General features: G+C 39.5%; 9 protein-coding genes across 9 annotated transcripts; 7 read left to right on the forward strand and 2 right to left on the reverse strand.

Annotated features, from left to right (window-relative positions):
- Positions 1–262: 262 nt before the first annotated feature.
- BATDEDRAFT_12948 (ion-transporting P-type ATPase SPF1) lies at positions 263–4,151 on the forward strand (the record flags this gene model as incomplete). The annotated part of the gene is made up of 4 exons (XM_006680553.1): positions 263–529; positions 635–751; positions 839–1,183; positions 1,269–4,151. 4 exons carry the CDS (start codon positions 263–265, stop codon positions 4,149–4,151), a joined length of 3,612 nt encoding a protein of 1,203 aa, XP_006680616.1.
- Positions 4,152–6,198: 2,047 nt separating this feature from the next.
- Positions 6,199–7,153, forward strand: BATDEDRAFT_30482 (proteasome core particle subunit beta 4; the record flags this gene model as incomplete). Its single annotated transcript, XM_006680697.1, has 3 exons — positions 6,199–6,204; positions 6,385–6,663; positions 6,854–7,153. 3 exons carry the CDS (start codon positions 6,199–6,201, stop codon positions 7,151–7,153), a joined length of 585 nt encoding a protein of 194 aa, XP_006680760.1.
- Positions 7,154–7,266: 113 nt separating this feature from the next.
- Positions 7,267–8,894, reverse strand: BATDEDRAFT_26718 (uncharacterized protein; the record flags this gene model as incomplete). The annotated part of the gene is made up of 4 exons (XM_006680680.1): positions 7,267–7,572; positions 7,894–8,002; positions 8,068–8,225; positions 8,544–8,894. 4 exons carry the CDS (start codon positions 8,892–8,894, stop codon positions 7,267–7,269), a joined length of 924 nt encoding a protein of 307 aa, XP_006680743.1.
- Positions 8,895–9,250: 356 nt separating this feature from the next.
- Positions 9,251–12,090, reverse strand: BATDEDRAFT_20391 (uncharacterized protein; the record flags this gene model as incomplete). The annotated part of the gene is made up of 5 exons (XM_006680594.1): positions 11,806–12,090; positions 11,024–11,750; positions 10,593–10,924; positions 9,954–10,481; positions 9,251–9,880 (listed from the first exon to the last, which is right to left on the reverse strand). The coding sequence occupies exons 1-5, from the start codon at positions 12,043–12,045 to the stop codon at positions 9,251–9,253; spliced, it is 2,457 nt and encodes an 818-aa protein (XP_006680657.1). The 5' UTR covers positions 12,046–12,090.
- Positions 12,091–12,802: 712 nt separating this feature from the next.
- Positions 12,803–14,673, forward strand: BATDEDRAFT_20394 (uncharacterized protein). The gene is made up of 3 exons (XM_006680595.1): positions 12,803–12,952; positions 13,007–13,248; positions 13,319–14,673. The coding sequence occupies exons 1-3, from the start codon at positions 12,832–12,834 to the stop codon at positions 14,579–14,581; spliced, it is 1,626 nt and encodes a 541-aa protein (XP_006680658.1). The 5' UTR covers positions 12,803–12,831; the 3' UTR covers positions 14,582–14,673.
- A 346-nt stretch (positions 14,674–15,019) lies between these two features.
- Positions 15,020–15,839, forward strand: BATDEDRAFT_26721 (uncharacterized protein; the record flags this gene model as incomplete). Its single annotated transcript, XM_006680681.1, has 5 exons — positions 15,020–15,049; positions 15,109–15,218; positions 15,276–15,331; positions 15,393–15,592; positions 15,660–15,839. The coding sequence occupies 5 exons, from the start codon at positions 15,020–15,022 to the stop codon at positions 15,837–15,839; spliced, it is 576 nt and encodes a 191-aa protein (XP_006680744.1).
- A 285-nt stretch (positions 15,840–16,124) lies between these two features.
- BATDEDRAFT_90719 (uncharacterized protein) lies at positions 16,125–18,213 on the forward strand (the record flags this gene model as incomplete). The annotated part of the gene is made up of 2 exons (XM_006680831.1): positions 16,125–17,330; positions 17,407–18,213. The coding sequence occupies 2 exons, from the start codon at positions 16,125–16,127 to the stop codon at positions 18,211–18,213; spliced, it is 2,013 nt and encodes a 670-aa protein (XP_006680894.1).
- A 585-nt stretch (positions 18,214–18,798) lies between these two features.
- On the forward strand, positions 18,799–21,541 carry BATDEDRAFT_90514 (uncharacterized protein). The gene is made up of 2 exons (XM_006680832.1): positions 18,799–19,865; positions 19,956–21,541. Exons 1-2 carry the CDS (start codon positions 18,927–18,929, stop codon positions 21,504–21,506), a joined length of 2,490 nt encoding a protein of 829 aa, XP_006680895.1. The 5' UTR covers positions 18,799–18,926; the 3' UTR covers positions 21,507–21,541.
- Positions 21,542–21,682: 141 nt separating this feature from the next.
- Positions 21,683–25,497, forward strand: BATDEDRAFT_90515 (uncharacterized protein). Its single transcript, XM_006680833.1, has 14 exons — positions 21,683–21,862; positions 21,975–22,351; positions 22,412–22,551; positions 22,680–22,698; positions 22,753–22,903; positions 22,977–23,091; positions 23,204–23,401; positions 23,470–23,526; positions 23,601–23,613; positions 23,705–23,763; positions 23,830–23,906; positions 24,015–24,842; positions 24,912–25,030; positions 25,126–25,497. Exons 1-14 carry the CDS (start codon positions 21,696–21,698, stop codon positions 25,476–25,478), a joined length of 2,673 nt encoding a protein of 890 aa, XP_006680896.1. The 5' UTR covers positions 21,683–21,695; the 3' UTR covers positions 25,479–25,497.
- Positions 25,498–26,040: the final 543 nt, after the last annotated feature.

Raw genomic sequence — 26,040 nt, forward strand, 5'->3', positions numbered from 1 at the left:
AAACGAATGAAAGCAAAAGAACGAATACGATCATGTCATGTGAATCAAAACAAGCGATCATCCGTTTCTTGCTGCAAACAACAATTTCTGGCCGACATGGCAAAAGGTTCGACCAGCAAGCCTGCAAAGACTACTGCCAAAATGAATGCATTTGAAGATTCGTCTGCATTCAGCCAGTTGAGTTGCTGTTTTACACCAAATTCAACTATTATTAATATCAGTTCACAGTGACGTTTACTAACAGATTTCATTCCGATTCTCGATGCATTTCAGAACTTTAGTCGCTTCCAAAGTTGTCAAGATTTCGCAGTTGGTTTCGCCTTCTTCACAGGTTTTTCGCATCTATTCTTACCCATTTGCATTGGTTTATGCTGCATGGGTTTATGTACGCTTTTGGCATTATGACCGGTTTCTTGGATCTTCCGAGTTTGCTCTGCTTTCGTTCCTTATTGTCGCTGCAATTCATGTTCTATCGTACCTTGTCTGTTTATGGAGCGTGCAAGCCCGTGTTGCTTTGACTTGCATTAAAGTAGGCTGTTTTTAAAAAGTATTCGTATGGGTGGTTTGGATCTTTACTCACTTGCTTCAATTATTACATCAAATCTATCCATCTATTTGTTTTTAAAATCTACAGCAAGTCGATCCATTTAAAGCAACTGCAATCATGATTCTTCCTGTTCCTGACAGTGGTTCTGGTGCTCTCTGTGATTTAAAGCGTTCTGAAATCACCAACACGGATGGATCTAAAGAGGTAAACCCATTCCATTCTGTATTACATGTTAATGATTATCTCGGGGTTTATTGACGCTGTAATCGAATCAATTGATTCTAGTCCCAGATCTACTTTTTGTATCAGCAAAAAAAATACATTTTTAATACAGATAAGAAGCGATTTGAGAAACTGGATTATCTGTCATCTCACGAACTAGACATGCATTACTATAAAACCCAACGGGGTATTGCTACTGATCAAATGGTTCAAGTCACTCATGAAAAATATGGCAGTAATCGATTTGAAGTGCCTATTCCAACTTTCCAGGAACTGTTTAAAGAGCACGTTGTTGCACCGTTCTTTGTTTTCCAGCTGTTTTGTGTTGCGCTATGGTTTTTAGATGAAATGTGGTACTATTCTCTGTTTACTCTCAGCATGTTGTTTGTGTTTGAATCGACTGTTGTTTTTCAGGTAAATTTCATTCTTGTTATGCAGCCTATTTAAAATCAATGTTTTATTCATTGATTCTATTTTCAACATTCTTTATCGTGCTTAGCGTCTGAGAAATTTGCAAGAATTTAGAGCCATGTCGATTAAGCCGTATCCTATTCATGTCTATCGTGGCAATAAATGGGTTTTGATCCAAACTGACGAGTTGCTCCCAGGCGATTTATGCTCTGTTACTCGGCAAAAAGATGAATCTCCAGTTCCAGCTGACATGATTCTTGTTGATGGCTCGTGTATTGCCAATGAAGCTATGCTGTCTGGCGAATCTACTCCACAACTCAAGGAACCCATTAGTCTTCGCGACGATCATGAAATTTTTGATCCTGTCGAAGACAAAAACCATGTCCTATTTGGTGGTACCAAGATTCTTCAAGTGACTTCACCAGAAGATTCCAGTGCCATTCAAACGCCAGATAAAGGCTGTCTAGCGCTAGTTTTACGCACAGGATTTGCTACCCAACAAGGAAAACTTGTTCGTACGATTGTTTACTCCACTGAGAGAGTTTCTGCCAACAATGCCGAATCTCTATTCTTTATTCTGTTTCTTCTTATATTTGCCATTATTGCTTCGTGGTACGTATGGACTACCGGTAGCAAGGATGAAGAGCGTAACCAGTCCAAGCTTCTTTTGCATTGTGTGCTAATTATCACTTCCGTTGTTCCCCCAGAGCTTCCCATGGAGTTGTCATTGGCGGTAAACAACTCGCTGGTATCATTGGCCAGAGCATATGTGTTTTGCACTGAACCATTTCGCATTCCATTTGCGGGAAGAATTGACATTGCATGTTTTGACAAGACTGGAACATTGACAGCAGAGAACTTGATTGTTGAAGGTGTGACTGGATTAACTGGATCTATGGACGACTTGTCTTTGCCCACCCAGCTACCTATTGCTACGACACATGTGCTGGCTGCTGCTCATGCTTTGGTCAGACTTGAAGATGGTGTGATTGGTGATCCAATGGAGAAAAATACGCTGGAATCAATTCGCTGGATGCTTGATAGTGGAGATATCATTACACCCAAGCCAGAGGTTAGTAAAAGCATTTCAGGTCATTGCATCAAGGTGCAACGTCGATTTCCCTTTTCTTCTTCACTGAAACGCATGTCAACTATATCGCTGCTAGAGGATGGATCAGCCCAAGCAAAGACGCTTATTTCAGCCAAAGGAGCACCTGAAACCATTAAAGGCATGCTTCGCACCGTGCCCAAAGACTATGACGAGCATTACAAATACTGGGCACGTCGAGGCAAACGTGTTCTTGCTTTGGCATACAAACATGCACCTAAAATGACAGTCACTCAAATACGCGATCTCACTCGTGAACAAACAGAAAAGGATCTTGTATTTGCTGGATTTTTAATTTTCTATTGTCCTTTGAAGCCTGACTCGATCAATGCCATTCGTATTTTGAACGAGTCGCTTCATCGTGTTGTCATGATTACAGGCGACAATGCACTCACTGCCTCTCATATTGCTCGTGAGGTGGAGATTGTTCAACGAGATGTGCTTGTGGCTGATGTAGATACAAGTGGTAACTTGGTCTGGGAAACTGTGGATGAAAAAGTGCGTATTCAAATTGATACCGATTGTATTGATGTGGATTCCCGGCTTAAAAAGTATGATTTGGGCTGCACAGGATTAGGACTGGATGCTTTGATCAACACGCCATGCTTTAATGCACTTTTGCCTCGTATGTGGGTGTATGCTCGAGTTTCTCCAAGTCAAAAAGAACTTATTTTAACGCGACTGAAGCAGGCTGGATATTTTACGCTCATGTGTGGTGATGGCACGAATGATGTTGGTGCACTTAAACAGGCTCATGTGGGTATTGCTCTGCTGGATACAACTCCAGAAGATCTTCAAAAGATTGGTGTGCGCATGCGTGAAAAGCACAAGAAAGCCATGCTTACTAAGCAGAATGAAATGCTAAAAAAATGGGGATTACCACCTGTTGCTGATTCGGCAGGATCAGCAACAGGCAGTGGTTCGAATGACAAAAAACAAGGTTTACTCGCGAATACCTCGCAAGCAGCTCCTGTATCTTCTGCCACTACTGTTGGTACCAAATCTCGACCTGCAAACAATGCTGCACCGCTAACCAACATGATGGATATGATGATGGAAGAAATGGATGACGATATTCCCAAGATCAAGTTTGGTGATGCGTCTGTTGCTGCACCTTTTACTTCTAAAATTTCTAGTGTCATGTCTGTTGTTAACATTGTGCGTCAAGGTCGTGCTACGCTTGTTGCCATGGTTCAAATGTACAAGATTCTTGGGCTCAACTCTTTGATTATGGCTTACTCTCTTAGTGTGCTTCATCTTGCAGGTATCAAGCAAGGAGATTGGCAAGCAACGATTGCAGGATTTATGATTACAATCTGCTTTTTTGGCATTGCCAAATCCGAAGCTTTGGAAAAGCTTTCTCGTCAACGACCTCAACCCAACATTTTTAACCTTTATATTGTATTGAGTGTATTGGGACAAGCAGCTATTCACATTGCTGCCTTAATCTATATTCGTCTTGAAGCCATCAAGTATTCTGAAGCCATGGAAGAAGTCGTTCCTTTGGATGCAGAATTCACACCCAACCTCCTCAACAGTGCAGTATATCTTGTATCCCTCATTATGCAAATCTCTACGTTTGCAATCAATTATCAAGGCCAACCCTTTCGCGAAAGTCTTTTCCGCAACAAAGCCATGTTCAATAGTTTAGTGATTGTGGGATTGATTGCTTTTGGAGCTGCAATGGAAATATCGGATGAGTTGAATGACTGGATGCAGCTTGTAGAATTTCCTCCCGAGTTTAAGCGAAAACTGTTGATTACCATGACATTGGATTATGGAGTTGCTTGGGCAGTTGAGATGGGATGTTCGTGGCTTTTTGCTGATAATAAGGCCAAGGCGAGTTTATTTCCTGTAGATTGATCTCTATTGAATGGATTGATGAAAAATGGAAATAAATAGACTGTTTTGACCGAATCAATCATTGGTCTAGATGACTATTCAGTGTAATTTTACTGAACATCCTTTAACCTTGTCAGTAAAAAAAAGTGGTTAAAAATCTGAATTGCGATTGCCTATCCGACTCATACTGTCATGAGTTTTATCAATATAAGAAAGTGTCGGTTATTGACTCCATCTTTTCAGTATCGATTATACCCAAGAGTCCGAGGGAAATCGACTTTATTCTCATCGAATCAATCCCAAGAGAATCCAGGTGTTTCAATCTACATTCATTTCCCATATTGTGAAAGGTGAGGTTTAACCCGACTTTTATCTTGATCATCCAATGTCAGCGTATTGATTCTATTTTTCATTTATGTTAGTAAATGCGTATATTGTAGTTTCAACAAATATACTGTGCCATCCAAGTATGTCCTATTGCAAATGCTAAATCATTGAACAAGTATTCTTACAATACTGTTGGGATCACTCGATGGGTTAAACCATTTTTTATAATGGGATTTATTGTAGCGGGATTTCTCATGAAAGAATAGAGAATGCATTGGTTCAGGATTTAATTTACGGACTTGTGCATCCCGTTGAAGCGTTACAAAAACATTATGTACCAACACAGAACCAACCGTCCAATCCAACAGCAATTCATTCCATTTATTTTGGTGGTGGTACGCCTAGTCTTGCCCGTGTAAGTAAACCATGTCATTCATGATCAAAACAGCAACTTATTTGAGTTGTTGATGTTTTAGCCCGAAATGGTATTCAAGATTTTGGAGGCTGCAAAAACGTATGGTAATTTGAGTAACAATACAGAAATCACTCTTGAAGCGAATCCAACATCTGTAGAGATGAAAAAACTCGAGTTGTTTAAACAGGCGGGTATTAACCGACTTTCACTTGGAGTACAAGTACGTTTTGCATGTAGATCTTGTTTGGATAATACGTGTATACATAGTATGATTTATACTGTCATGTAGTCATTGAATGATACAACACTCGACTTTCTTGGTAGGGATCATTCGGCAAAAGAATCTGAATTGGCAATAGCCACATCGGTTGCTACATTTGATAATGTGTCTTTGGATTTTATATATGGGATACCGGGTCAAACTCTTGAATCTTGGAAACAAGATTTATGTCATATTTCTCAATTGGGTACAGCGCATCTTAGTCTTTACCAGTTAACGGTGGAACGGGGTACGCCTTTGTATCGTCACATTCATAACAAAAGTATAACCATGCTGGATGACGACAATCAAGCCGATTTTTTTGAAATGACTCAGAATGTGATGAAAGAGCAGCAGTTTGATCAGTACGAAGTATCGTCGTTTGTTCGTAGTAAAAACCAGAATTTACGTGGCATTCATAACCAATCGTATTGGACAGGAAATGACTATATTGGTGTTGGTCCTGGTGCACATGGACGATCGTGGAGTAATGCATCACAAAGAAGGTTTCGCACATTTCGAGTAGGGTTTTATTTGATTTTCAATGTTTTTATTCAACTGAATCCAATACTGACTGTGATGTTAGATTCTTGAACCAAATCAATGGATGGACCAATGCGAATCAATTGGACATGGGTGAGTTGAATTACAACTTTAAATCATGTATAGTGAGATTACTTATAGATTGTTGTATTTGTAGAGCAAGACGATGCGTGCCAATTGCTCATAAAGAAATGCTAAACGAACTGATTATGCTTGGATTAAGACGAAAGGATGGAATTTCTGCACAAATATTGGATCGATTTGGAGGAGAAGTGACACTAGATTCAATGATGCAGAATAAGCTAGCTATACTGAGTCGAATGGAACACGAACTTGAATGGATTGTAGTGAATAGAAATATGAATGGACGAATTTCTAACATTCGAACGACACAGAAAGGATTAGCATTTGGAGATATGATGGCAAGAGAGTTGATGTGAATAAATCTGAAGAATCTGATAAAATCAACCTGCAAATTCGCAGGTATTTTCCCAAGAATCTATCAACTTGACAACATTGTATTAATGGAGGTAATAGTTGAATGAATGATTAAGATTAAACTGCAAGTAGTAATAGTTCAAGCAATATTACAATTCAAGTCTTGTTCTGTTTTACAAGACTTGAACACCCTTGCTGTATATCTACATGACTAGTCATATCTGCAGTACTAACTTGAATGTGTATTGTTCTTATGCTCAACATCATGTTAGGTTCTGCTAGCTATTACAGGAAAAGATTTTGTACTCACTGCAGCAGATGACACCACTGCTCGCTCTATCGTTGTCATGAAGCGAGGTGAAGACAAGTCCCGCGAACTCACTAACCACACATTGATGGTTTACTCTGGAGAGGCTGGCGATACTGTTCAGTTTGCAGAGTACATTCAATGCAATTCCCGTTTGCACAGTATTCGTCATGGGATCGAACTGTCTACTAATGCCATTGCTAGCTTCACTCGGATGGAGTTGGCCACTTCGCTCCGTAGCAGGGTAACGTCATTGATCAACCCTTTAAACCAATGCATATTATCATCATTGAGCAAGATGTCCAATCGTTGGATAGGATCATGCTTGTGTAGACTGGTGTTTTGAGTGATTCATATACAAATCTTCTGGTTCAACCAGATCTACGGTGTTATTCATGCAGTCTTACAGTACTAACACTCGGTTATCTCTATAGAACCCATACCATGTTAATGTTCTAATTGCTGGAGCAAACCCTAAAACTGGCGCTCCTGAACTCTACTGGATTGACTACATCTCCAATATGAGCAAACTCAAATTTGCTGCACATGGATATGCTTCCTACTTTTGCTTGTCTACCATGGACAGATACTGGCATGAAAACATCACACAAGAAGAAGCTATTGCACTCTTGAAGAAATGTCTTGCTGAACTGCGCGTACGATTTATTGGAAATCTGCCCGATTTCTTTGTCAAGATTGTCGACAAGAATGGAATCAAAGAGGTTAAGCTTTGATTCCAGTGTGGTGTTGATACTGTTCTTTGAATTAAACCGCAATTAACAAAATTGGTTTTTTGCTTTATTACGAATTAAAAGGTTTATTTTCTAAACTGTCCATTGCTTATTTTTTATATCAAAGTTTCTTGTTTTGAATCCATTTGAATTTCTAGCTTTTCGTAATGTCTACGACATACTGGACATACATGCACTTTACGATCAATATCAAATCGCTCCAGTCGCTCCAAACATACCCAATGAAACATATGTGCACAGCTTAGTAACCCTAGTCTGTGACGTTTTTTTGGAATCTGTTTGGATGCGGTGTCTGACGTTTTTGTTGGGTTGAGTGGCATAATACATATTGCGCAACAATCTGTCTCGAGTTGACACGCTTTAATATACACTTGATCCCAATCTAATGTCGATAGTTGAATCTTTTGCATATGTTGCATAGTTTCTGTCGAACTAAACAACCATCAACACAATGTTATAAACAAGATGATTCAACATCATCATAATTGAATCAACTCAAAACACATTGAATATGTAATACTTGCCTGTTGATAATGCGTTTACTAGCTGCTACTTGTATATCCATTTCTTTTAAAAAATGATCCAGCTGTTTAGTAGATGATTGCATGGACATTTCGAGTAAATCATTGTACGTTTTGAGCTGACATCCGATTCGTACCAAAATAGTATGAATTGCATTCAGTATGTGGGTTACATTGTAGAGCATGCATGGACTGTCATACCTTGTTGAGATGATAGGTTTTAAGCAGTTTGGGATGTTTTGGTGGATGATGTTGTTGATACTCTAAATATGCTTTGCGGCATTTCCACATCCGCCACGTTTTTTGTATCCTAAACACCAATAAAACACTCAACCCCCATTTTATTGAATCATGGCTTAACACACATCTACCTACTTGATTGCACTGATACGTCGACACGCTCGACGGCCTTCAGCAGTCAACATCTTTTGATAAGTTGTATCCCTACACAATGGACAGCATTTCATTTGTACATGTCGCTCATAAGACTCGAGACAGCTTTTATGAAATATATGTGAACATGATAACAAAATCTGTTGAATATCAGTGTATACAGTTGGATATAAAAACAATACAGAAACCAGTACGTGCCTGATCTTGAAGTGCAAATGATTCTTGACAAATCGGACACGGATGAGAATGATCACCTCGTAATGCCGTTTTAGATTTAACTTGATTCCAATCGTGTGATGTGAGTTGTTCAGCAGGTTTAGCAACAATACCCAACTTTTGAGCTATATTTTGGTTTAGGTGGGTGTTAATACATATTGGGTTCAATAACGTATGGTATGAAGTGGGAGTTTTGATAGATTCAGATACTATCAATAAATCATTGTAATACACTGTAATACACTACCAAGCGTGAAGGGCTTTTGTGGAGCATCCAACACACGATCAAATCCATTCTCTTCTACCAACAGTTTATCCTTTTTGGAAATAGGTTGAGATAGGTTTGGATCGTGTTGTATTCGCTTTGCATCCTTGTGCCATTTTTCAAGCTGTCGTTGGCGTGTATTCAATGTGTATTTGGGTTTGACTCGTTTGGTCGAGATACCAGGAATAGGAGGTAAAAACGATACAGATGAAGCATGACCAGAAACAAGATGTAGTCTTGATAAATGGTCTTGAATGGCCGCTGCATAAATTGGGCTTTTATAACCTATTGGTCTATGACTACTAAATGGTTGGGTGGGTTTGTTCATTATATAAACTGCATAGATGGACAAGGTTTGAATACAACCGTGTTGGAATAAAATACGTCAAGTGTTGAATTCGCCGCCTAGTTTTTTTAATGACATTCAAAGCAAATCAACTTGCCAAACATTCGTAATTCACTCGTTACCGTTGTTTATGTTCGAGTATGTGTTGTGACATTTGAATCTTTTACAAATAAAATCTATTCGATACTGAAACATCAGCTAGAATCATCAACGCTTTCAGTAAACCCAAAATGTATTGCAATGGACTGTTATTTGAGCCAATCAAACAATTGTAATCATTTCAAGCAATGCACATCATGATGAAATTTCATTGTCACATTATTTCAGTGTTTAGGGTTTCAAGTGCCGTACTTGTGTTTGTAGAATGCAACAGGCAGTGTAGCCAATACATGCAATACAGGCCGTTCAATGACTACAAGTTCAGAACCAGCGTATTCCATATACATGATGGACTGGTATCGCGTATCCATGACAAATCCTTTACGAAGAGTGACTTGTGTGCCATGAGCTGTAGAAGCATGTTTCGTATTCTTTTTTCCCTCGTGTGTCTGGGTAGTCTCTATATCTTGATTGTTAACAGCGTTGGATACACGCTTGAGATTGTTTTTGCTTTTGTGACTGACGGCTTCCAATCCAACACTTAGATCTACAAAACAGACCATATAAGCACCCCATACAACCAATCGCATTGGCATGTTTGGATCGACACATACGCCCATGACGCTTTCGCGACGCTCCACAAAGGCTTCAGGAAGACGATGTGAGTTGAGTCGAGACCAGTCACTTATTTTACCAGGATTACTTTCGCTGCCAATGTCGTACATGATAAGCTCATTGGCCATGGATGTGAGAATAAGCGTAGGTGAAAAAATGGGAAGTTGGGTCGTTTCTTGATACTGCTGTGCCATACCTGGATGAAATGTCATGGATGTAAGGAGCGATGTGAATACAGGAAGAGTTGAATGCAACTAGATTTGCCAACAATGCAAAGAATAAGTCAGTAAATGCATAGTATGTATAGTTGAAAAGATTTGAACCTACTTGAAGAGATTCAAGATTGTAAACATAAACACGATTGAGCACATCTGCCGTTGCCATGTATTTTGAATGGGTACAGATAGAAATCAAAAGAATACCAGCACAAGCCTTGACAGAGTCGGATTGATTGACACTATACATGTCGCTTTTGGAGGCATCGCCAGCATGTTGATTAAATTCTGCAGCAATTTTAAACGAACCATTCAACTGCATTTCCAAATCAACCACTCTGACAATCGAGTCCGTTCCAGCAACAATCAGTTTGCTTGAATCTGGAGAAAACAAAACACAGCTTGCTCCACCTACAATGTGGAATTTTTTGGCACGTTTAATAATGGGCGAACCAGTGGGATTGGATTCGTCGGTTTTGGTTGAAGTTTCATATGGGAAACTAACACGGTAAAGTTTTACAGTGTAGTGGTCTGACAAGCAAATCCAAGCACCATTACTGGAGATTGCACTTGCAACAAGATTAGTTTTTCCTTTAAACTTGATGGTCATGAGATGCTTGTGACCAGTGTGGTCTAGTCGCTGATGATCATCAACAAAAGGGACCGAGTTAATTTGGGATGTAGCTGTAGTATCTATATCCATATTGTTGCTTATAGAGGGCTGGTTAGTAGATGGTGTTGAGTCGGCGACTGGGTTAATGTCAGCCAAACGCCATATATTGACATGATCATCAAATCTAGCCATAACAAGACGCACATCAGGAGCAATTGAGACCAATGGACGATGAGGAAAAAGAGGCATGCGCTGTTGCTTCATCTTGTTAAAAGAAGAGCCAGGAGATGAAAATATAAGAGATGTGTCTACACCACCCGACACGATGGAATCAAATGGACGATCTTCAATATAAAGAAGAGCACGAACATCGTGAGTGTGGAATCGTTTTTGGCCCGACACAACCCAGCTTGTTTTTGATACAGGAGCTCGTTTAGATGAGTTGGAGTGTGTAGTAGCCAAAGAGGAATCTTGTTTTGATGTATTGCGAGCCAAGTTGTTATTTTTTTGGGATTTTTTCAAGAAAGTTGGAGAGCTAATGTCAGTCAAGGTGATTTCAACAATTTTACGATCCACACCAGCGGAAAACACACGAGTTCCAGCAGCATTGGAAGCCAAACACAGTGCATCGGCACCATGTGCCTTGACACATTTACGCATTGTAGCAGTATTCCAATCCCAAAATGTGATGTAACCGAGAGAATCAGCAGCAACTATAAGAAAAGAGGGGGATGAAGCACCAGGCAAAGTTGGAGCGATGATTTTCAGATCCCAAACGATCGTGTCTTCACCACGAACTGTATCGAGTGTCATGCGATGTACACTACGACCGGTAGCGACTGAGATTTTTCGGATAGTGTTTTTGACGGATCCGACGACAAGAAAAGTGTCAGATGGATGCCATGCCAGGGACATGACTCTACCTGATTGTTTTTCAATTGTTGAAACGAATTCCAAATGGCCGTGAGTTTGAATAGTTTCCAAGGGCAATATTTTAAAAATACGAACGTAGCCGTCTTCACAGCCAACAGCCAAATGTGATTGAGCGTGATTGACGGCCATACACCAAATTGGACCACCAAACGAGTCAGTTTCATATCGAGGTAAAAGAGAGGATAAATTGTATTCAGTGATCAAGCCAGTCAAGCCAGCAGAAAACAGACGAAGAGGACTAAAGTGTGATGGAGTGATTGAAGAGTCGACCTCGTGAGTTGAAGTTGAATCGGGTTCAGCGGATGAAGTTTGATGTACCCATACTACAGATTCGATGGGAGCTTCAGCAGATCCATGGATAGTCTAATGATAATGTTAAAGTTGAGTTGATAAAAATAAAAAAAAATAAAAAACTTACTCTTTCCAAAAACCAAGATTTTCCACGAGGATTCCATAGTTCAATATTTCCATTGGCACGAGCAGCAGCAAGATAACGTTGTCGTTTTGTAGAAGAAGGAGCGAATGCTAGAGATACGATGGCAGACGGAGAGTATTGAACAAACCGACATCTATGAACAGGAGTGAATGCGTGATGATGGGATTGTATTTGATTCATTTGAGTTTGGTCAGAGTTGTTGGTGATTGTCTTGACACCCATAGTTGTCTTGACAGCTGTAGTTGTCTTGACACTTGTAGTTGTTGCAAAGTCGGCAAGCAAATGTTGAATTGAAAAAAAAGTGTTTTTTTTTTGAATTCAATCGATTTGGGTGAATTTTAATGATTTGGGCAAATTCAATCAATTTTGGTGAACTCAATCGATTTGGGCAAATTCAATCAATTTTGGTGAACTCAGACCGAGTCATAATTCAAGTGTATCGCATAACCATGTTCACGTAAAATGAAACACTAAATAAGGAAACCAAAGTGCATCATAAACAACCAGTTTCATGAAATGCCAACTCCAAATTTATTAGACATTATTGTATTCTCTGAACCCTATTAATATGGTTGACTGATATTTAAACCAAACATTGGATGACTGCATGGAAACAACGGTTGTAATCCCGAGATTATTTTCTTGAAGAGTGAATGTATGAGATTTTAGAGTCTTGTAAGATGAGGATTCTTATTTTACAAGATCCCAGTTGGAATGTATGAATCTATTGATTGTTCAATGCAAGAATATTCCAAAAAGAATGTCAAGACCAAGACTGTTGACTCGAGTGGAGCCGCAGTGAGTGTTGATTTGTTTACTCAAGACGCAATCACTGTAATGATTTTTATTACGTGAACATGACTGAATTCAGCGCCACTTCTCAAATCACGTGTTATTTTTGAACTATAAAAACATTCGGCTTTTCCTTGATTTGAATTCGTGTTTTTGGCTTGTTTTATTGCTGCGTGTTCCAGTTTCTTCGGTTTCCTCTTGCCATCATCCCGTTCAATGCCGAATTCTCGACCTCAACAAACTTCCTTTCAGAATGAATTGAGTCTTGGTGCTGTTCGTCCAAGACAACGAAAGTCGGGCTGGATGGTGACTTTCAATAACTGGATGGTCAATGAAGGTACTTTTTGGGTTTGTTTGTGTTGATTATCAACTGCGCTAACATTCGATTCAGGGCGTAGTAGACTATTCTTTGCTTTGTTCATTGCATCCCAATTGGGTTACTTTGCTTGGTCTTATTATCAACTATGGACTTCTCCTACTCTTGTTACGTTTCGCACTGTGTTACAACATGGTTTACCCATGGCAAGAGCCGCTGCCAACGTCATCAATTTGGACTGTGGCATCATTCTTTTTACTGTTTGTCGAAACGTCATTTCTTTAATGCGCACTACTTTTTTAAATCGTATTATACCAGTTGAGTACAGTCTACTTGAATTGATTATACTCTTTTATTTTCTATTACTTATTCTGTCTTGAATTATAGTTTGATAAAAATATCACATTCCATATTTGGATTGCCTATTCCATTGCGTTTTGGACTTTTGTTCATGTCATTGCTCACTACTTCAACTACAATAATGTTCGTATTGCCTTGGGCGTGTCTGCCGAATACCTCTCTCTTGTATCTGGTCCTGGCCTTACGGGTCAAGTCATCTCCGTGTCATTCTTTCTTATATTCACATCCGCTATGGAAGCTGTGCGTCGCAAGTACTTTGAAATATTCTGGTTCACCCATCATCTATTCCTTGTCTTCTTTGGTGCTTTGTTAATGCATGGCTCCTTTTGCTTCATCAAAGGCGACTCGGGTGACCCTTGTCGTGGTGGCCCAATGTTTTGGAAGTTTTGGGTTGGCTCTGCTGCCTTTTATCTAATTGAACGCTTGTGGCGTGAAATCTCGGGCCGTCGCAAAACCTATATTTTTAAAGTGGTCCAGCATCCTTCCAAGGTTGTTGAAGTTCAGATCAAAAAAAATGGTTGGAAAATGCAGGCTGGCCAGTACATATTTATTTGCTGTCCTGAAATCGGTCTATTCGAATGGCATCCTTTTACCCTAACCTCTTCTCCCCACGAAGAGTTTCTTTCTATCCATATCCGCGTTGTCGGTGACTGGACTGAAAAGTTTGCTGAACGTGTTGGCTGTCGCTTTGGTGGCTCTTCTGATAATATGCCTGCTCCAGATACTCTTCCCTATGTCATGGTCGATGGTCCTTATGGATCTGCATCTGAAGATGTGTTTGATTACGAAGCTGCTGTTCTCGTTGGTGCTGGCATTGGTGTCACTCCCTTTGCCTCAATTCTCAAGACAATCTGGTTTCGCATCAACAACCCTACTCGTGCCGTACCACTTAAAAAGGTTTATTTCTTTTGGATCTGCAGAGACAAGGATGCTTTCGAGTGGTTCCAAGATTTACTTTCCACAATTGAAGATGAAAACATTTCAAATTTCCTGGAAATCCACACTTATTTGACACAGAAACTCAAAATATTTGAAGTCAAAAACATTGTCATCAATGACGGTGAGGATGGCAGAGATGCGATTACCGGACTAAAGTCTCGTACACAATATGGTCGTCCCAACTGGGACCAAATCTTTGAAGCTCTGCGAGTAAAGCATCGAGCCACAGACATTGGTGTCTTTTTCTGTGGTCCCAAAGTATTATCTCGGACTCTCCATCACACATGCAACAAATGGACCGAAGCTACTGAAGATGGAACTCGGTTCTACTATGGCAAAGAGAATTTTTAATCTGCTCAATAACTTGAGCTGACTTGTAGTGTTTTTTGTGAATATCATACTATTTTCTGTATATATTATTAAATAAATATCACTTATTTTTTAAATTAGTGTTTTATGGTTATGTAGGTTGATGTGCATACTGAGACTGTCTTGTAAGCCTATTGTTTGAATGAGATCAGCTCATGACACTGTTGAGATACAACGCATTTCTAAATTAATGATTTATAATCTTACCATGAAGACATCAAGCCAATCATAACTCAGCAGACATGAATTTTATGCTGCACACATTCATAAACACGAAATAGTTTGAATACTCCGAACCTAAAAACTGACATTTACTATCTGAATAACACATCATGGCAAGTTATTTTTAATTCAAGATGAGTTGAATAACCGAGTATTCTGACTTGTATTTATTTTTATTGTGGTTGATAGTCTAAAGGAATGCCTATCAAGGATGCTATCAAAGCATGGGTAAGTCGTTTCATTTGTACATGTTTGTATTACAAGAATTCAACCCTGACTGTTGACAGGAGGAGAAACACCAGAAACCAGCAGCGGAAGCAACTGTAGTGAAAATGATGATGTGTCAACCCTTCTTGGTAAAACTGGATAATTCCTTGGGCACCTTGTTAAAAGTCGAGTAAGTGCAAGTGGGTTTAGTTTTAATTCAAAATGTTATACTCACCAACTTGATTAGACATCTCGCACTTTCGACCAACCAGATTGAAAAAATTAGCAATTTGCATGGTCTTTGTATGTATGAATGGTTGATGTTCATCTTGTTGGTATGCATCTAACTGGGTTTGATTGAAAGCATATCTCCGCGTTCTCTCGCTCGGACGCAACAATATAAAAAAGATTGAAGGACTGGATGCAGTGGCAGATACTTTGGAAGAACTTTGGGTTTCCTACAATCAAATCGAAAAACTCAATGGTGTAGAAGTATGCAAAAAACTCAAGATTCTGTATGCCAGCAACAACAAAATCAAGGCTTGGGATGGTTTATCTCCAGCAGTAAGTAGTTATTTGATTAAAGTGTATTGAGAATGGATTGATAATTTTATTTTTGGAATGGTTGTAGCAATCTTTGCCAGCTTTAGAGGATATGCTGTTGTATGGCAATCCACTGGAAGAAAAGTATACATTGGAGGGAACATGGGTTACTGAGATTACTAAAAGGTTTCCTGTTTTACGCAAAATAGATGCGAAACCTATTATTCGTGAAGATGCTGGTGGTGATGAAGAAGAAAAACAAGATTGATTGCTTGATCAATAAACAGCATAATTGTCTTTCAGATTCTGAAATCATTACAAGAAACTCGTGTAAATTGAAACTACTGCGAATTTATAATGAATGTCAAAATGATTCAACAACTCTGACTTGACATGCTGTTGTTTTTTGTTTTGAAAAGATTGTTCAGTATGATTTGCTGGCATTGCAACGAATAGTTTTAATACGAATAATTTGAATTTTGAGATTTAAGAATTTCACGAGTTGCTCGATTTATTTCACATAAAACAACAAGTTTAAAATTTTATTTTTAGTATGACAAAACGACATCAACCAACTCATTTACTCACTACCAGTCATTCAGATGTAGTGATGCAGTCAATAGAACAATCACATCAGTCAATAGAACAATCACATCAACCATATCAAACCCAACCTCAATCGACTGAACAACGACATTTTCTACAAGCAGTCGCAACAGCTCTCGAGACCTACACTACTCAATATTCAGAAAGTGTTTCAGAGAATACTCTAGCTTTAGCATCACAGTATGAGAGTGCTACAAACGAAACATCTGCTGCTGCTGCTCAGGAGATGTTGATGAATGATCCCGGATTTATGGCCTTGTTTGCTTTAGCTAGCCAACTTATCCAACATTCTGGAGATAATAATGTGGTTGCAGACAGTAGTGAGTCTAGAGTTGAATCCTTATCAACTCAGTCCAGGAATGATGCAAGTGAGAATGAGTTGGCATCTCATTCAGTGACTGATGCAGTGTTGCCTTTGGCAAACGAAATGGTTTTGATTCCGTCTGCTCATATCAATGTGTTTGGTAATGATACATACCCAGTCCATCCATATATGCATGATCAACCAGCAGCCATTCAACTTCAAGCTGAATCTACAGAGAATATATCCACTGCTAAAACAATTGAATCAGTGCTTTCAACAGAAACAGATACTGCTAATGTCATCAATACTTTAACTACATTGCCTTCAGTTTCACCACACGACGAAAATGGGTTAATGACGGGATTGATGGCTCAGAGTTTGGTTGATACAACTGCTGTTCATTCATCACTTGGATTACATCAACATAATGCACATTCAACACAGAATACTCGACACATTCATGAGGCCGTAGAAGAAGCTATTCGCAAAGTATTGGGTAATGGACATGTCAATCATACTATTAATGGTGAGGTCGCGCAGCCTCAGCAATCACTGTTTCAACAGCAGTTTGGGTTGTCCGAGACGTTTTCAACACCGCCAGTTGAAGGATCTTTGTTTCCGTTACTGACTCAAGGTAGTTTGGTTCCTACAATATCGGATTTACTGGTGAGCGCGATCTGCGGTATCAATGGTGAATCTGCGCCAAGTGTATCTTGTACAAAAGATGTTGATTCTGGAATTGTGAATTCAGATACAACAGAAATACTGTACTTTATCTACTTGTTGGCATCGTCTATTGCATCGTTACAAGCCACACATCCCGATGAAACGAATCCAGTATCTGAAATAGTAAGTTTTTTTCAATACATGTTTGAAAACAGACGAGTTGATTTATATTGATTTCAATGGTGTTTTAAACAACTAGGATCAACGAAGCGATACATTGTTTGATCAAGAATCTAGTTTAACTACTTTAAACAAGACAGATCATGTACAGTCCCACGCTAATGCACTCAATCAAAAGTCTAGCATTTTAGAAAGCCATACTCAGCACTCAATGTCTGATCCATTAGCCAGCATATTGCATCACCCATCATCACAGTCAGCTTTATTTTCTACATCTATCAAACACATGGGTACACACCACGTACCATTCCGACGGAAACGGTTGGCTATTTTGTCACGGTTGTTGTCATTGACACGGATAGCAGCCAAAGCTCCTCTTGCATGTGAATTTCCAGGATGCAAGCAATCGTTTTACACAAAAGGAACACTCAAGACCCACATGGGGACGCATGACCAAAAAAACAAGGTGACGTTTCAATGTAGTTATTTTGGATGTAACAAGTTGTATCGATGGAGATCTGCACTTGATGCACATATTTTGACCCACAACGGAAAGGCCATGCAAGCAGATATGCAAGCAGATATGCGAATAGATGAGATTGGAGATATCAATATGCGTGATGATACCGTGGACAGAACAGACGATTCAGGATTGGCACGGTTTACAGGAACATTAGATACCATAATGGCGAGTCCACGAAATGCAATAGCGTGTGAGCATGAAGGGTGTAAGCAGATATGTGCCAATAGGAATGCAATGGAGATGCACCAGCGAACTCATTTTGGGGTTCGATCGTACATTTGTCCAATCAAGGAATGTGGACAGGCATTTGCTCAACATTCGGCATTGCGAAGCCATAGTTTTACACATTCGGGTAATGTATGATGCACTATAATTGTAGATGAGATTCAAGAGGTTAATCACCATTATAACAGGGGAACGACCCTACAAATGTAAATATGAAGGATGCGAGAGTGCGTTTACGACCAGTTCGCGATTGATAGTGCATATAAGAATTCACACACAAGAGAATCCATACGTATGCAATGCCAACAACTGTAAAAAGCAGGTAAATGATAAATGGAACAATAGATGATACACGAAAAAAAGAAAAGTAACGATAGATTTAAACGGGTTTTAGTTTAAACAAGCGAGTTCACTCAAGCGACATTTAGAAACGCACTGGGAGCAACTAGGACTATGCCGGCCTTTACCACGAGTCAATAAGAAGCCCGAGAACAAAGAGTATATATGTAGTGAGTGTTTAAAGAGATATTCGAGTCGACAATCGCTGAGCAGACACCGAATAGGGACGCACTTGACCAAAGGGAGCGAAGCGTAGATTCAAGCAAGCGTGGATAAATAAGAGTTTATCCACGTGACAAACAAGAGTGGAATCTATTCACGTGACAAACACCAATGAAATTCAGAAATTCGTCAAGAATTGATTTTTGAAGAATTGATTAAAGAATTGATTCTTGTTACGATTAAAGAATTGATTATCAGAATTGATTATCAAAGAATTGATTCCTATTACAAGTGAATTAACTATTATTAAAACCCATTCCTTAGTCTTATGTCTTCTTTGCCTATTCACAATGACTTCATCTTTCCTCTCCAGTTGGCTATGGCTTAAGCCAGTCCAGTCCATTGACGGGATTCTGACTATCAACAGAACCACTCTTTATGCAACCATCACTACTATCGCCTGTCTCTCCACTTACAATTACAGACAAACACTTTTTGTCTTTTATCGCCACATCCTTGCTTCTTGGTCAACGACTCGCACGACTCTTGCTGTGGTGCTTGCGAGTGTTGTGGGTCCGCTTGTCCTGCTCAACTTAAACGACTCGTTGGGCATCGAGTCTTGGGCTCGTTGTGTTGTTCGTTATTATCGACGCAAGCGTCGAAGACTACTGCAGCAGCAGCAGTTGTTGCTTCAACAGAAGCAACTCGTGTTGCACTGCAACGATCCTCCCATCATCAGAAAGGATTCTTCAAAGCCAGACTCTATTCCTAGCGCTTTAAGATGCAGTTTCAGTAGTACTGGAAGTCAGTCTGCTTCTCCAGTTTCTCCATTCGAGTCTTCATTGCCGTTACCCATGACTCGTTCACAGTCCTTGCCACATACTTCTGCTCCTCGCATTCTTGGCATTTCTAAAACTGATTCTTCGTCTAATATTCAAACTGTATCATCACATTTACCAGTCGAATATCCTACAAATTCCAGTCTTTATTCTGCTTCTATCTTGCCGCTCTATACATACTCATTGGGAAATACCAGTGACGCATCCGTCGCACACTCCACTTGCTCAAGCACATTCAATACCGCCATCTCTACAGACTTTAATCCATCCTCTACTTCAACCAAAGCATACGTCAGGAGACTCGAGGCTCAAGTACGGTTGCTCTGTCGTAAAAGAGAAGCCATGGTTGAATCTGTTCGTGGTTTAAAAAAAGAGGTCGCTCTAGAAAGAGAGGCCAGGTTTGTTGTTGAAACCTATCTGAATGAAAGATTGCGTCGTATGGAGTTAGAGGTATGCCACATCTTGACACTACTTTTTAATCCATTTCTATTGCTTCATATTTACTAATTCCTGTCATTCCATTTTATTTTGTAAACTCAGCTCGATTTTCGGGATAATGAAATTCTGAAGCTACGTGATCGTCAGCGTGAAATGGATGCTTCCATGGGTTACTCTGATGTCGACGATTATGATGCAAACGATGAGACTGACTCTTCCTTTGGAAAAATCAATGCATCCACTGCTTTGCATTCCACTCTCCCTTCTTGTTCCACACTTTTATCTACAAAATCTCCATTGAAAGCATGCACCATCAGAGCTCCCATCCCCATTTGTATCCTAAATAATAATACGCCCGACTCTCCTACAAGTAATCAATTGTCTGTGGACGATACGGTGCTTTTTGGAGAAAGTCCTCGCTCTTCAACTACTGCATGCATCGCTCCCTGTTCAAATATTTTCTCTAAATCTGTCGACATGGACGACTCTGACGAAGACGACGAAACATATTCTAAAAATGAGTCTGCTTCAGATACTGAGAGTATAGACACTAGTACAGCTTCAATTCAGCACGATGGCTCGTCAGTATCTACTGACACTCACTTGACTCCCATAGGCCGCAGCTCCAACAAGCATGATGATGAAGACTTTGGATATGGTTCCGAAGAATCAACTTCCTCACATATTCTCTCCATGGCATTGCCTCACTCTTTTGACGAATACGCACCTGCAAAAATTTATCAAGAGCTCTTGGCTGAAGTAGCTCCCTCGCTTCTACTTGTAGATATTGATGACTTGGCCACTACTCTACATGCCACATCACACCAATGTCTCGTGGCAGTCATTCAAGCTGCTCTTCAAATATGCGAGCGCAAAGGTCACTGGATGTGTAAAGTAAAGCTTGTCGAGTTTTTTCAACGCTATCACATCCTTATATCACGCTTTATTGACAACCAATCTGATCAGTTGTTGGCTCTTGCTGCAATTGAAGAGTACTGCAATGGATCACTGAAGCGTCGTGCTTACCATCTGAAAATCATCATGTGTTTGTATCAACTCGATGTTGTTGATGCAGAGCTATTGATTACATGGTTTGATCGTGGCATTGCCACGAATGATTTGAACGATGTGCGTAATTTGTGCAGCGAGTTTATGGACTGGCTTGAAGAGCAAGTTAGCGATGATGACGATGATGATAGTTCTAGTGACGACAGCGAACATGATGGATCGCATTCAGATGGCCCAGCCGATCCTGATGCATTGTGGATTGTTCCTGCTGTGACAATTGTGTCTACCGACACTGTTCATAATGATGATTCTATACGTGCACACGATCACGACGAATCATCTCGGAAACCGCCTTTGTTAGTGTCAACTGATTCATCCGCGCCAGCTGTTCCATCCAAACTAATCGAGCATTCTTTGCTTCTCCAGACTCATGCATCTGATTCAGAAGATGATGCATCCAACTCTGAAGATTTGGGCGAAGACGAGGACGACACATTTGATGCGTCCTATGCACACATGGATCCGGAGCTTTGCTTTCAATCTCCGCTCATGTTTTCCGCCCATGTACTAAACGAAGTTGGATGTGAACGAACAGAGTCGTTCTCAAGCAGTGGATCTAGAAAGAAAGTGACATTCTCTACTTGAATACTTGAAATAAACCGAGTTTGATTTGTATCTACAAGCTTATATGTTGTATCTACAAAATTTGGAATCTGTTCAATATTTATTCTTGATAAACACGTGATGTTCACGAGCACAAACTCACATTTTAAAGCAAACGATTCTTGACCAAGTGTCGTATCTTGAGAGTGTCGATATACCAAAAACAGTTGAATGTCTGCACATGCGTATTCAGGACATGCTGTAGGAGTGAAATGGCCAGATACTACATCACCCACTACTGGAAACAGTCGGACAGTGTATGTTGGCGATACGAGATCCGGACGACTATGGCGACCTTTGGAGTGGAAAAAGATTATGGCTGGATATATTCGTAATGGGTGGGTCGATAGAACATAAGAGTGCAGTCAAAACTGCTTCCCAGATCCATTGGCAACAAGCCATTTCAATACAAGTTTAACTCAAATCTACATCAATGAATTCATATTTTAGAACATTGCTCAAACTATGTAATTCAGCTCCAGTAGTGCGTCAAGGAGTCCTCAAAACTCTGTATAATAAATCGTCCATGTTGGGTAATATTCAACCGTTGCAGTCAAGACAGGTCGCATTTGCCTGTTTGTGCACGAGTCGTGAAATGGCAAGTCTTCCGCTTGGCTCAGATCCGCCCACTCCATCTGTGTTTTACTCTTATGTTCTTTGCGCCATTGATCAGCGTGGTCATATCTACATTGTAGACTTTGTTGCAAATCGATTTTGGACTGTTGCCAGAACAGGCGTGGCTGCTACTGCTTGTTGTTTCAATTCTGTTAGAAGACGTGAAATCATCATTGCCATGTCCGATAAAAGCATTCATTGCTACAATATTGGTAAGCGCTATAAAACTGTTTTGGATTGATTCAATCTGTAATGTTAACTCGTGTACTCAGATACGTGTCAGTTGGTTGCAAAGTTACCAGTCGCTCATCAGCATTTTGTACATTATATTGCTGTTCATTCTACACGACCCTTGTGTATCACTACCTCGAGTGCCGAATCCATTCTATGGAATACTGAAACTTGGGAACGTGTACGTGTTCTTGTCGGATCTAATTCAGATGGAATGCAACAGGAAAGTACATTGCATTAATCTCTTCAATATCTCGTGTACACATGACTTATTGGTTTCTATCATTTTTACAAATTCAATTTACATAGGCTTGCTTTTCCAATGACGGTATGTCCATTATTGCAGCGTTTGAAACGGGCTCTATTTTTTTTTGGATGATAGATTCTCTCAATCTACAGTGGAAAATCACCTTGGATCAAATGTCTAGTGTGACTCCTGGCACTGAACTGGATTCAAATGGATTACTAAAAGCATTAAGAGTATCATACTTTGATATGGTCAAAGGGTGTGATTTGCTTGCGTATGCCGGGTTGTAAGTGTTTGATATCCAATGATTTTGAATCAAGTTCAAGGCATAGATGTTCAAATGATTCTATGGTGTATAGATCTTCAACCGTGTATGTGTGGAATTTGGTTGAAAAACGACTTTTGCACGAGATTCTTGTTCCTGCTTTCAGAGATACTTATATCGCTCAATTGGCATTTGTCGGGTCTACCAATGTAAGTATTTAATTGTTACCAATACAAAGCTCTGTTCTACACATTAAAATCTAGTAATACCAACCAAGTTATTGTTCTGTTTTGGTTGCACGATTGAATGCTTTTAAATTAGATTCTAGCAATTTTGTCCAATACAGGAATGCTGATTTTTATTGATGCTGCCGAGGCAAAGTTTGTTGGCCACGTTCAAGGAAAACATCAGTTTAATTCGTTTGCCATTTCACCTGATGGATGTGTTTTGAGTTGTGTGCTGATGGATGCAAAATACATTGTTAGTACAGTGCGGTTGGATGAGATTCTTTACCCAAATGTAAGTGTTTTATTGGTAGATTGAATTATGTTATAAAATGATTGATTTAGTTGTGTGTAATGTCTTAGACTCGACATACGGATATAGAACACACTGAATTTGATGAAAAAGTCAATGTTTTTCAAGTAAGTTGCTATTTTGCTTTAACAATGGATATAAAATGATGATTAATACTCACCCATGTGATTGGTTAAAATAGTCAACTGAACCAAGTAGGACTATTGCGTATTGATGTGATGTGTGATTTGCCTTGTTGTATATCTGCTGTTGCACTAGTCTGATTTAAAAATGATTCATGTTTAGCCAAACCGCCTGTTACAGAAATCCAGCCCAAAACCTTTTACGAATTGATTGAATCCAAGGTATGATTCACCCAGTACGACTTATTGTACGCGAGTATTGTGTATCTACTTATTTCAATGTTTTAGGAAGAATCATGCGTGTTAAATCGGCGTAAACTAGGAAAATTTCTAGCACATTATGGAGAATACCCGAGTAAATACAGGTAAGATCTGTTTTTGTGGAGTATTTAATATAAGCCATTTAGCGGGTTTACCAATTCAAACTTTAAATTACTTGTTTACAATTCTAAACTTTAACCTTGGTCTTCCAGAGCTCTTATTTGGCGATTCTTGCTAAAATTACCAGAAAATAGAGCTGGATATGAGGCTTTGCTTGATCAGAACGTACATCCAAACTATAAATCTTTTCGAAAGTCTTTTCCACTTAAAAGCGATCGACAGGCCAAATCTATGGAACGCATACTTTCCAGTCTTGCTTTTTGGTCACCGATTTTTGGCAATCTTGATTACCTTCCAGCCATGATCTTTCCTTTTGTATTGCTCTTTTCACACGACATTTTTTCTGGATTTGAAGTCATTATGACTGTCCTTCTCAATTGGTGCCAAAAGTGGTGGGAGTACTACCCCAATCCGCCCATTGATTGTCTCGATATGGTTGAAGAGCTTCTTGGGTTCCATGATCCAGAGCTTCTATCTCATTTTGTCCAACACAACGTCACCAGTCAAACCTATTGTTGGATCATGATGCAATCACTCTTTTCCGAATTGTTTTCCAATCCAGATTGGTTAAAACTATGGGATCATCTTTTGACTCAACCACCTTCTTTCATGTACTGCTTTATCGTGGCTTATATCACCACGCTACGCACTCCTTTGTTATCCATCAACAAACAGCAAGATTTCAAATTTGTGTTCCAACGACGAAGCCCTATTTTATTAACTCGGGTTATCCAAGAAGCGTACAGAGTGCAAAGCGTAACACCCGAAAGAATATCACCTCGAACGTTTCTAAAAGGGTTTGAACCTTGTCTAAAAGGTGCCTACCCTGTCTTTAACGCATACCCTGAATTCATTGTCAATTACCAAACCCAGATGAAAGAGAAAATTCGTAGTGACGAAGCAGAATATTTAAGCAAACGGTATTTGAACATTGTTATGGCAAAGTATATCGTTTCAGTATCGCTCATCATAATTGTATACTTTTGTAGGAAAATGGCAGATGAATTGGCTAGATTGTCTGATGAACTAAAGCAAGATAAGAAAACATGGGATTCTGTAGATTTCAAAATGGATCAGATGGTTGAAAAATGGTGGGAACAAATGATGGGTACGTGACCATTACCATAAACGATTCAAACTTTTATTTAAATAGTGGGGATTAAACCACTTGGTAGATATCAAACTTACAGTCTGTGTTTTTAGGCGAAGAAGATATGCGGCAAGAAAGTAAAACCAAACTCGGTATTCTTGAAAAGGAAAAGCGAGCCACTGCCATGCGTCAAATAGCAGAAGCTCGAAAAGCATTTGCTGATCACCAGATTCATACGACAGAACAACATATAGCCAGTATATCTCGTGCCATTGGTCATAATCGTCGATCCCAAGCTCAAGCTCGTGAGCAAGAGGAGATTGATGCAGCATTTAAAGATATTGAACGCGAGTGGATGCGACGGAGGGATGAGATGGTGCATATGCGTGGAGAGTTGGAAGCAGTTCAACGAGGAAGAGTTGAGAAACTTGTTAGACATGTAGAGGACACTACGATCCATCAATAAAACCGACGTTTTTTGATCGACTTTATTTTTACCAATTATGCAATCGAGTCTGCTACAATGACTACAACCCCAACCCATGACAAACCATTTCAAGCAAGTTCATCTATGCAGTCAAGTTCTGCCGATATGCAAACAAGTTGTGATGATGCATGTGTTTTGGTGACCGATCCTGCCAATATTTCTTCAAATCTATTGGCTGAACAAACCATTCATGAGTGATTTGATTTTGATTTTTAATATTTTTAATATTATTGTGTTATTGAATATATCTGTCAATGTGTGGTTGGTTATCATGGTTTGAGATGTGATATTAGTAAAATGAATGGCAATAATTGGTAGGACAATAATTGTATTTTGGGTCGAGTAAATCAATAGTTTCAATTGCATTTGCCGAGTGATTTACAAGACATTGGCTAAAACAGTACGCTAATGCAATGGTTGAAACCCAATAAACATATTTTAATATTTCATTGGAAATACTCACGACACTATATTGCTGGGTGTTTATGAAATCGCATGCGATTCCAAATACCAAGAAAGAGTCGAGAGTGATTATTGAATA

This window comes from Batrachochytrium dendrobatidis (assembly GCF_000203795.2).
Source record: "Batrachochytrium dendrobatidis JAM81 unplaced genomic scaffold BATDEscaffold_10, whole genome shotgun sequence".
Classification (NCBI taxonomy): Eukaryota; Fungi; Chytridiomycota; class Chytridiomycetes; order Rhizophydiales; genus Batrachochytrium; species Batrachochytrium dendrobatidis.